This window comes from Cricetulus griseus (assembly GCF_003668045.3).
Source record: "Cricetulus griseus strain 17A/GY chromosome 1 unlocalized genomic scaffold, alternate assembly CriGri-PICRH-1.0 chr1_1, whole genome shotgun sequence".
NCBI classification, from domain to species: Eukaryota; Metazoa; Chordata; class Mammalia; order Rodentia; family Cricetidae; genus Cricetulus; species Cricetulus griseus.
This window is the reverse complement of record NW_023276807.1, coordinates 268979995-268992013: the sequence shown is the minus strand read 5'-3', so window position 1 is coordinate 268992013 and position 12019 is coordinate 268979995. Positions and strand designations below refer to the sequence as shown.

Here is a 12019-nt window from a genome sequence, read left to right as displayed (position 1 = left end):
CATGGTGTTTCATCACAAAGATAACCCTAACTAGGACAGAAACTGGTACCAGGAGTAAGTTAATGCTGGGATACCGCTGATGATATTGTCTTAGACAGGGTTATGGAAGGACTTTGGAACTCTGGTCTAGAAAAACCATTAAGCATTGAGAGCTCAGTGGGCTGTTCTGTGGGAGCTTGGACGATAGGAATCTTGAGAGCAGTGCAAACGATTAGAGGCCTGGCTTGTGAAGTTTCAGGAGGGAGGAAAGACTCTGGGGCATTCATGTGAAGAATCTGTGGTGTCTGGTCAGCTGGAGCTGAAGAATTGGCTGTGGTTACCAAGAGACCAGAACCACTAAAGTAAAACCTTTGCTTTGCCAGAGCAATGGATGTTGGTCAGCTGGAGCTGAAGGACCAGTTGTGGTTCAGAAGAGACCAACATCACTAAGGTGAAGCTTCTAAGAAGTATTATCCTGAGAGTCCACACACAAGCTGTTTTTGGGGTGCCCTTGGTTGTACCATGTGCTGGGAGCCAACCGATAATGTGTAAGACTCCCAGGTGGTACTGGTTTTGAAGACATGAAGGGGTCATGGAGAACAGCTGAGGCTTGGCACTGTTGAGAGGCCACCCGTAAAGGTGCAGCCTCAGCAGCAGATGAAGTCTCCAGCTTGAAGGGGTCATGCAGAGAGGCTGAGGCTGGGCAACGTGAAATGGGCCCAGGAGAGGCTGCTGGTGAAAGTACAGCCCGGTTGTAGCAGAAAATCCCAACGTTTTGCACCGTGGGACAACGACCACCACCAGCAGCTGCGCAGTGGAGCCAGCCTGAGCCCAGAGGACAGCTGTGTTCATTGCAGAGTCAGAGGCGTGGCCCAAGCCCTTTGGAAGAGCCATGAAGACAGTGAGTTAATCACAAATACTGGACATTGAGTAATTTATGCTGTTGGAACTTTTTAAATCTTATTATGACTTCACCCTGGTTCTTCCCTCTTGAAATAAAGTATTTCACTTAGTTTTTTACTTTGTAGGAGCCCACACTTGACTTTTGGCTTTTAAAGGCGTTGGAGTTTTGGTTTTTTTTTTTTTTTTGAGACTTAATTTTTAGTATTTGACTTTGTAAGATTGTGTGCTGCAGAACATCCTTTTGTACACTGTGAATATGTGCTGCTCTCATTGGATTAATAAAGAGCTAATGTTCAATAGACAGGCAGAGGTTGCAGGACTTTGGACAGTGAAAAAGGGTGCTCGGGGGAGGAGTAGGTAAAGTCCCAGGGAGTCACCAGCCAGACACAGAGGAAGCAGGAGAAAAAGTGCCACCATGTGGTAGAGCATTGGTAAGAAACATGGGTCAGTTTAAGATGTAAGAGCTGGTTATTAACAAGCCTAAGCTATCAACCGAGCATTTATAATTAATGATAAGTCTTTGTGTGGTTATTTGGGAACCAGCTGGCTGGACAGAGATGACTGACAAAACACAAAAACTGCCTACAGTCTGTAAAATGGTTTACATTGTGATGTTTATGTTAATGTGGACCTTGGGGATGAACAAGAAAGGCTGTGGCTTTACAATATGTGTTTGTAAAACTGACAAGGGATGATTACGAGTGATAGTTTTGTGTTAACTTGACAAAAGCTAAAGTCACCTGAGAGGAATTAAGAAAATGGGCTGAAGGCAAGCCTGTAAGGCATTTTCTTGATTGATTGGTGGGGCGGGCCCAGCCCATTGTGGGTGGTGCTATCCCTGGAATGGTGGTCCTGGGTTCTATTAGAAAGCAGGCGGAGAAAACCATGGTAAGCAGCTCCCCTGCATTAGTTCCCGCCTCCAGGTTCGTGCCCTGACTTCTTCAGTGATAAAGTGATTTGAAAGCCCAATAAATGCCCTTTCCTCCCCAAGCTGCTTGTCCCGGTGTTTCATCAGGAACCCTAACTAGGACGTGGCCTAATTTAAATTCTATTATGTTACACTCGTTATGCCTCCAAAGTGCTAGGCCCTCGAGGGTCCCACCGCACAGAATTGACGCTTGGTTAGGATGCCACAGCAAATAGTGCAGGGCAGGCACTGTGTGACATTTCAACCGCAGCAACAAAACCTCCTGAAAAGGCACATTGCCTTTTGTAGCGGAGTCCTTTTCACTTCCTCCTCAAGGAAAACGCAATGCACTATGTAGGCTGGGAATCAGAATACTTTAAACTTTACTGTAAGTTTTCACAGCACTCAGATGAGCTTAGATGCAAATGGTTTTCTTTCGGAGATGCTCACCACTTAGCTCTAGTTCACCCTCAGGTCCCTAATGAGGTAAAAATCAAATACACTCTCATCCAAATACACTCTAACCCAAAGATACAAATCAGACACTTCATTAATATTGAAAATGGAGAGCTAGAGAAAGCTTGTGCCTCCATGCCAAGCCCTAATCCCAGCCCCTGCAGACTGCCTGGCTCTACCACTAACAACCTCCAGAGAAGCAGCAGTCATGGCAGGACAGGTGGTAACGGCAAGGCAGACCTTGCTTGGTGAAGACACGACTAACTCCTCTGAAAAGCTTTGCTGGTGTGTTTCAGCAAAGCAGCTCATAAAACTGACATCTTAGAGAGATGGACCCAAAACCTGTGCTTAGAACCCAAGTCTACGGTGGTCCCTAGCAGTTATCTTGACCACTGCTATTACTTTAATGGATTTAAGTGACTGCCAAGAACCAGTTGGTTACTTAAATTCTTATGCAACTAGGAAAATGGGACTCAAAGCAAATGAAGTAACAGACCTCTCATAGCCCAGTGGTTTCTGACCTAAGATCCCAGATACTCAGTCATCAAAAATCAATAGTGGCTTGAGATTAATGATGCTGACTCTTGAGGGAGAAGGATTTTTTTTTCTTTTAAGAATGATTACAGAAAACTTCGAAATTGAAGAAAAGTGAGAAATGGGCCCCAGTCAATAGAGGGATTTCCAATAGTGGGAGTCACCAAACTCCTTTGTCTAGGGCTCCTGCTTCTCTAGGGCCACGGCAGAAACTAGGCAAGCCCAGTAAGTGCATGGTGATTTGTGTCCTGCATCTCTCATGGAAGGATTTGCTCAAAAACAGGAAAAAACTGGAGTCCTTGGGATATGAACTGTAGACCTTAAGATCACTGTATACTTTCAAAGGACCCTGATGCCCATAGAGCCACTGAGAGTGAGTGGTATACAACCTTTCTATACTATCAAGGTTGCCGTTGCCAAGGTTACTACAATACAGTATATAACTGAAACAAAGCTGGCTTTGTTGTTGCTAGAAGTTTAACTGAGATATGCTTTGGTACCCCTTCCTGTAACCACAAGACAACAGGAGTACTAAGAGTTCAGATGAAGTCACCTGCTAGACTTTGACATTAAAATACAAGATTGTTTTAAGTCCCAGTTCCCTAGGACTTGGTGAGTTAAAGGAAAGAGCCTTGTTGTCAATTCAAGTCACTGATTTTGTGTGAAACAGACTTGTAAGATGGACCTCCTTAGAATTTTAACTCAAAGGTTAAACATGAATCAGAAGCAAGAAAGTAGTGGATATGACCATAAATATTTTTATTAAATGTGAAAATACACGGGCATAAAAATATTGCCCATATTCATAGACATGTATGAGTCCCAGTTGAAATAATCTTAATTCCTTTTTTATTAAAACACTAACTAGAGATGGATTGTTAGGTCTGTCCCATTTAAGACACATATAAACGTAAGATTAATAACTTATCCACATCTCTGATTTTTCCCTGTGCCCTGGATCCTCTGCACAGGAAAATATCCCATCCACAGACAAGTGCGATAACCCTGTTGTTACTGTACACAAAGCCACGCAGTGGCTAATTTTACTCTTAAATCATTCAGCAAATGAGATCATGTTAAAGAATCATCTCCCCCTCCAAACATCATTTGAAATCACAGAATGAATTCTGCCACTAACAGAAAAGGAATGATATGATCTGGTGGAAAAAGAGGTAAGTTCTTAAAAATCATTACTTGTCTTCTTCCTTGATCACTACAGGAATGTCAAAACCACTCAAGAAAACTGTCTTGACTTCTTACCCTGTGATGTGTACTTACTGAAATCACTATAAAGGCCATCGCCAGTGCCTGCATCTGAGGCAGGTGGGCACCCACAGTGGCCTGAGGAGTGGTTTCAAACCAGCCCATCTTAACTCTTCTTCACGCTAAGTAACTTCTGACCAAATGAAAGCCGTTACATGTCAATGTTACCTTCCAGGTGTAAATAAGGGAGGATGATGAGGACTGACATTTTCTACATAGTTATCAATGGGTCTAAGTTTGGTACTTTTAAAGTCAGGGTGACCTCCGCACGTGCAGCCCGCACATTCTGAGATGACAGTCGTAAGCCACCATCCTGCTTACACTCCTTGTCTAATCTGCATACTGCTACTTAAAAACAGACTCAACACTATTCAGAGTATTTTTAAATTAAGACATTACACCCAATTCACATTAAACTATGAAGATATTCTTTTTCCCAGTATTTGTCTTCTATCAGTAAACCTGCAGAACTGAGAAGTGAAGTCAAGTTGCCCTCTGGCAGCGTGTGATTTTTCCCACGTCCTGCAGTGATGACCACTGAATGCAACCCGGGCTAGAAACAGAATCGAGTTCTGCTAAGGAGAGCTTCGATCACATTCTCCCCAGAATTACCACAAAGGGTTATCTTCAGTTCCTAAACACAGAAACTGGAATAAGGAAGTGGAGAATTTTTCTTCAATAATTGGTTTTACGCAGCATGGTACACCATAAGTTTGTCACCAGGAGACTGCCAACAGCATCCAGGTCATCCTGATCAGTGTACTAATCAGCACAGAGATCTCCCTCTATGGCATCTGCCTTTGGCACGTGAGCAAGGCTAATCCTCGGTTACTTTGGGTAGTTACAAGTAGGAGAAACTCTCTAGGAAGCAAATTAGGAGGCATCAAATGAGATCCATGCAGCCCAACTCCAACCACAGTCCCTCTGGCCCCATGCTGCTGGCAGCTCTCTGCCTGCTCCACATGGGAGAGTGAGCTGCGCTGCCCGAGGCCTCCTGGTGCTACTGATGCAAACGTGCACTTTGGAAAGCACACAGATGCCATCGCTCTAATTCAAAACTGTCAGTGACATCATCAAAAGGAGTCAGACTAAAAGCAATTGTAAGTAGTTGATGTAAGATTATTAAGATCTGAAAAACACAAAAGTATTTTCATTTTTCATTTGCTGTTTCACATTGGTTTGAATTTGTCTGATATTTTGGTGGCTGCCTGGCCTGGAACTCACTCTATAAACCAGGCTGGCTTGCTTCTCCTCATCTCTAGTGCCAGGACAACAGTTACATGTTAGCACACCTGGCCTGATTGGAATTTTGGGACACTGAAGCAAAATCAAAGCTGAAAGGTATTTTGAAATGCATTGTTTATTGGTAAGAAATAGGCTCCTAAGTACAGGCAAAGAGCATGTAAATGTTTTGCCCAACTCAACTATGTGATTTATGTTCTTCCATTTAAATTTTTTTTCTCAGTATGCTCAAGGATATGACTATAGGTTAAGAAAATGATTTGTGCTTGGATGCTACATTCATGCCTCCCACAATTAACTAAAATGCTTAATTTCATAAAAACAATATATTAGACCTTTATACTTAAAATATTTCACAATGTTTCAAGAAAGAAGAAAAAACTTTCTAAAATAAAGGCAGTAATGTAATTCTTTAGATTTTCAATGCAGTATGAGTAGTTCATAAATCTATGTTCTTGATTTAGCAACAGATTTTTAGGGCAAAAAATATCCACTATACAAACCCTGACAGTACATTTCTTAAAGTGGTACCTGCTTAAAAAGCCAGAGGGGGTCTTCAGAAGGAAGTGAAATGTTATCAAGCACACAGAGAGAGCTGGACTGAGGTGCAAGCCTGTCCTTCTAAGCAGAGTGACAAACCAGGAACACCCAGTCCTCGTGAGGCAGATCTACTGACCAAGACAGACAGACAGACAGTGAGACGCTCGCTGCCTCACTAATATTGCTTAGGTGGGAATCACGACACTGTGTGCTTACGCTGACAAAGCAACTCTTCATTACTAAGTCAGTTTTGTGACAGGAACTTTGTATCAAACAACTTGGAACTCACTTGCTTAAAAAGTATTTCAAACTGACCGTCCACAGAATTGTCTAAAATACCACTGAGCTTCTCTCGTTTAACACTTGGAGGATCTGTAAGGTTTTACAATTAAACTCGTGAAACAACAAAAATATATGCTTAGCTTCAACACGCAGTCTACACCTGGACACAGCACTTACCACAGGATGGTGTGTTTCCTAAAGGTGGTCTCTACCCTTCCTGCAGCGACGCCATGATGACACAGGGACAGGAATAAGTACTTGCAAGTGACTGGGCCAAGCATAGTCGTCCCTAAGAAATACTGTTCACATTCTCTTAGGAATAGAGAGACAATCCATTCTCCAGGAGGCCACAGCCCCTCCTCATGGTCACTATGCAAGACTGTGTAGAACCTGTCTGCTCCGGGTTAAATGTGTCTATGTTTAATGCTATTTGAACACCACCATAAGGTAAACACCTCAGACCACATCCCCCTGGCAGTCACGAGATGCGCACAGGCTGCTTGGTCAGAAACAATGCCTCCTTGCTCCCACCTTGGCAGGCCCATCAAGTCTACACGAAGAACAGCTTTTTTTCCTTAAAACAACTCTTTGGTCACGGAAAAACTGAAAGTTTTGTTTGATTTTGTTTGTATCAGAATTGCAAACAGTTTTTGTTTTTAATGTTAAAATGACAATAATAAAGGAGAGGAGTGGTGAAACGGCTGCTTTAATTGAAGTGGAATTTGAATCGAAACGGCCCGCCTGAGCTGAAGGGATTGAAGCCTTGCCATGAGTTCCAGCTTCTGTGGAAGGGGTTGCCGCCGCCTCCCTGTTGACTCTCTGCGTCAAGAGGATCTTCTCCATCATCAAACTTCTTTCTCATTTCTAGAAAAGAAGCCAGCAAAGTTAAGACCCACACAGAAACCTAAAGTATGGGTATGAGGCTGTGATACTCAAATCCCACTTTCCCATTCCCATCCTGAAGAAAGGACTGCAAAGACAGGTCCCCAAGTCGTGTTCTTTATAAAACTACTTTATGTCACTACTCATCCCCCAGATGAGTCATCAGGCAAGAACCTCACACACCTCCAACTCCACAGAGCATCTAAGGAAATACTCTACACTCGGTATGGCTCGTTTTCCTCCCAGAATGTGCGATAGGCACACCAACACAGGATCAACAAGCAAGGATGGGGGCTCCCCTAACACCACTAATCCCTCAAGACCACCGACTATGGCCCAATCGTTACACTACATTTGAGGGACGGTGTAAGCATTTTGCATTTGATAACAGAACAGGTAAACGGTACCTACTGTGGTAAATAATGAGGTACACCTGTCTGCCTTACTAGATTACAAGTTATTTGGGACAAAGGATGACTTCAATTCTGAAATATAAATGGATACACAGGAAAGATTTGCTCATGGGGCAAAAACTTGATTTCCCTTGTTGACCCTTCCTAATTCAAATTAGAACACCCATCCCTACACATACAGAAAGCCACAAAAAGCAGTGTGTACCAATTCTTAGCCTGCCTCCTTACTTCACAGACTGGATCCACACGTTCACCTGTCTATGGGACTTAAGGCAAGATTGCTGCTAACATCCATGGGGCACAACAGGCCTAGCTAGAGGTCTACCCTCCTTTTGTAAGCCAGCTTGACACACTGGATTCCTTACCCGGGCCTTGTGACATCTGGAAATTGGGTAGGGAGAATCATCCATCACTGAGCTAGGAGGCTGGCAGGGGTCTGAGAGATACGCACGTTATGCTCAGTGTTAAAGCATAAGAAATGACAGGAACTTGTTCAAGTAGGAGAAAGGGTTCCACATTCAACAAGCTCTCACTGTACAATGGTGTAGTGCTTACCATTACCTGGGGGTCCCCAGACTCTCAGGTGGGAAGAGACTGTGAAACTGCGGGACTGACTACCAACCATAGTCCTGCTCACAGACCCTGCTCTACATTTCACCTTTGCCCTGCCTGGGGTGGAATAGGAATAGGACTAACTCATCACCAACTGTACTATCAAAGAGCACAAAGACACTGAAGCAGAGGTACCTGGGTCTGAGAGGACTTCTTTAGCAGCTGCTATGTCAATGAACTTTTTCTCTGCCTTTTTCTTTTCTTCTTCATTCTGGAAATTGTCTGGATGCCACTGAAGTGCTAATTTTCGGTATGCTTTAATGATTTCTTGTTTTTTGGCATTTCTGAAGGATAAGAAAATTTAGCAATTGTAAGAAAGGTCCCAGCCTACTTTCATTAAAAAAAAAAAAAAAAAAAATTAGAAGAGCTGTGTTGGTAGTCCTCTTTGAGCACTCAGTGGGAGCGGGCTTGCCTCGAGTACATAAAACTGGAGGTTTAATCACACCACTGCAAACAAGTCCTGTAAGCTATGTGTATGTAAGGAGGCAGTGGAGTGTCACCTCATGACATACAGCTTTGTTTCCCTTGAAATTCCAGAGATCAAAGATTTAGCATGCTGTTCCAGACAGTCAACTTGATTTTTTCCTTTTGAGCCTTTTGGTGGGGGCAAACACTGAGGACTGAACCTGTTGTATACAAGGCAGCCACTAACACTGATCTAAAACCCCAGGAAAGCTTCTAGGGATGCATGCTCACTATACATCGCAGAACACAGTACAGGTCTTTACAGCTGTCCCCTGATCAATCTCCACACCACCGTAACTGAATTCTTCCTGGGCATTACAAAGACATTCTCACATCAGGATGGTGGTACACACCTTTAATCCCAGCAGTACTCTAGAGGCAGAGAGATCTCTGTGAGATTAAGGCCAGCTAGGTCTACCTAGTATCTTCAGGCTAGCCAGGGTTACACATGGAGACTCTACCCATCAATCAAATTACAACACACATATACACAAATCTCTGGGAACCCCTTGCTTTGAGTTGACTTAATACTAGTTAAGACCAAAGCTTAACTAACACTTTGGAACAAAAGCTGACAGTCTACTTAGAGAAAACGAGTCTTTTTTAGACAAACCCTTTAGGATTTATTTTATTTCACGTGTACAGGTGTTGCTATCATGTGTGTGTGATGACAAAGCTAGAAGAGATCAGAACTGGAGTTAGAGATGGCCCTGAGTGAGCATGTATGCACCGAGAGCTAATTAGAGCTGGGTCTCTGCAAGAGCAAGTGCTCCTAACCACTGAACCATCTTTCCAGCCTGGCAAATGGGACTTATAACAACAGTACAACTTTACTTTTAGACCCAGGGGAGGGCTTTATCTTCCTTCCTCCTACCCCAATGAAAACAAAGTGCACCTCTACTTTCTTAATCCTTCCCAAAAAGTCTGGGCCTGAGATGAATTCCCACCCCAGCCTTCATCCTCACCTTAGCGTCTCCATGACGCTAAGGGCTCTCAGAATAACACGTGACCGACATGACGCTAAGGGCTCTCAGAATAACACGTGACCGACATGACGCTAAGGGCTCTCAGAATAACACGTGACCGACATGACGCTAAGGGCTCTCAGAATAACGTATAACTGAAATAACACGAGTGAACAAAGTGAACCAGGCTAAGACAAAAGAAGCAACAATCAGCTTTAAAACAATAATTCACCTTTTTACTCCCAAGATTTTATAATAGTCTCGTTTCTGTGACTGTTTCAGTAACCGCTGGGCTTTCTCTAAACCTTCCCGAATCTGCTGGTCATTTTCGTTGTGTTCCTGAGCAGCTTCATAATCCTGAATGGCTGTCAAAATACGTTTAGGAAAAAGCTGTTAGAGGAAATGCCGATTCAGTGTGAATTATGTATTCCACCAACTTGGTACTAAGTCCTCACTGTCAGCCCCTTCACTCACTACTGCTTCTCAGAGCCTAAATGGTGCCACGTTCATAGTTTTGTTCAAACTTAATTCATAATTGAGGCAAAGTTCTCACTCCTGTTTGACAGAGCTCACTGTGGTTGGTTTAATTATCTATTCTCTCCCATCTCCCTACACCTCCTTCAAGGTATTTTAATATTGTACAAAGCTATCTTACTACCACTAAGACATGAATGACCACTGCACAGCAAAGAAAGTAAAGTGCTTGGTAAGAAAGTCCGCATTAACATCTATGTTGATAGTTTGGAAGAAACAAAGGGTACAAAGGGAGGAACCATCAACTCAGTGCTGCCAACATGATGGCACTGTCAATCAAAACCAAATATATATGAGTCTGGAGGAAATCTACACATTCTATTTTAGAGTATTTGGGTATCTAATATGCAAAAAGGATCAAGGTAGCAGGCCTGAGATTCATCCTGTCAAAGTCCTACCAGGGAAGATTATTCATGGCCAGGTTTGGGATACTGGATTTCAGGAACAGGCTGTCGGGCTTGGCAGCAGGTACCATTACCCACTGAGCCACCTGACCACCCCCAACTGCCCAGTCTTTTACACCACACTTATTAAGTTACAGTATGAATGATTTTCTTACTATAAAAAGTACAGAATTGTTGTTTCCTATATTCATATAATTGTAAGTAAAAATTAGAACCTAAAATACTTCCCATAAATACACAGTAGATCAGCTATTTTTGTCACATTTCCTCAGATTCCACACTCTGAGAGGTAATCTTTTTAAAAAGTAAATAATACAAGCCTACCTCAAAGCCTAAGGAGCACTATGTAAGAGATGGAGGGAGACTGTAGGAGCCAGACGCTGGGAGGAAGACTATAAAATGCTGTCTCCTGGACATGACATAGCTGTTGCACTCATCGACTCGAGCAGCATGGTGACCACACAAAATCAAGCCAGTCCACACTGCAGCATGGATGAGGGAAAGACTCCTAAGTCGTCATCCCTGTCCCCTCCCCTCCACCCCCCCAGCTGAGGAGCTGGTAAAAGCCGGCGGCATCTGGAGAGTCATCTGTTTTCAAGTCTGTAGCCACACACCCATGAATATCCACATGCTCACACAAGCAACCTTTAAGTCAGTGTGCCATTAAAAATTACAATAAAATGATACAAGGAGGGGATGTGTTGGGAAGAAGGTTCTAGACGGAGTGGAGAGAGAGGAGAATGGATGACGGATTAAAACCATGTGAAGTCATCAAATAAATTAAAAACTTAGCAAAAATCCCAAATGTTCATAAAGTACTATCAAACATGTGGTAAAAACACAATACACTTCACAATGAACATACTACTGTGTATGCTCCAGCACTGCCTTCTAAAGGGCCTCATAACATCTAGGAGTAAGCGCTCTTAGCTCAACCTGGTGAGGTAAGCAGCTATCCTAACATTGCTAAAGTTGGGAGGTCACGGGATCATTTGTTAGACAAATGTATATGCATATATGTATTGCTCAATTCTGAGTTTATATGCTTAGGAGTCACATATGAACATAAACATGTCTGGAAAAATAAATAAACAATGATTACCTCTGGTTGACAGGAAATCTGTAATTTTTTATTCTTCTGTTCATCTCTCCTAACTGAACTGACTACTAAACTGGTTTATATTCCAGTGAACTAGTTTCAACAGAACCCTGTCCTCAGATGCTATACCTGTTATGGCCCACTAAGAAAGAATAATTACTAACTTCTCAAATTCTTAGCCATTCTCAAAATAAAATGCAACTGAACATGCGTTGATTTCCTACAATTTAAGCTTTAGCTACTGAAGTCAATTCCTTCAAAGTTTACCTTCGTCATACATTTCCTCTATTAAATAGGCCTCTGCTCGGTCTTTCAGAGCGTTCACATTGTCGGGCTCCATCTGTAAAACTTCAGAACATATTCTAATGGCTTCAACAGGTTTCTCATCCTAGAAGTCAATGTAAGACAGGAAAATACAGGCTGAGTGCACCTCGGTGGTGAAGTGCTTACCTATCACACACAAGCTCCCGAGTTCAATGCTCAGTACCAAAAGATAAATAAAAATAAACACTGCAAACCAGAGATGGCTCAGTGAGTGT

The 12019-nt window shown here is 42.8% G+C and overlaps 1 protein-coding gene across 1 annotated transcript in view; it reads right to left on the bottom strand.

Annotated features, from left to right (window-relative positions):
* Positions 1 to 3521: 3521 nt before the first annotated feature.
* The window catches only part of Dnajc3 (DnaJ heat shock protein family (Hsp40) member C3), a 37187-nt gene continuing 28689 nt past the window's right edge, over positions 3522 to 12019 (bottom strand). Inside the window, exons 9-12 of the mRNA XM_027393923.2 lie at positions 11748 to 11868; positions 9676 to 9808; positions 8149 to 8297; positions 3522 to 6970 (exon numbers count right to left, since the gene is read on the bottom strand). Coding sequence (XP_027249724.1) covers positions 6813 to 6970; positions 8149 to 8297; positions 9676 to 9808; positions 11748 to 11868 — 561 coding nt within the window. The 3' untranslated portion in view covers positions 3522 to 6812. The remainder of the gene's footprint in view (positions 6971 to 8148; positions 8298 to 9675; positions 9809 to 11747; positions 11869 to 12019) is intronic.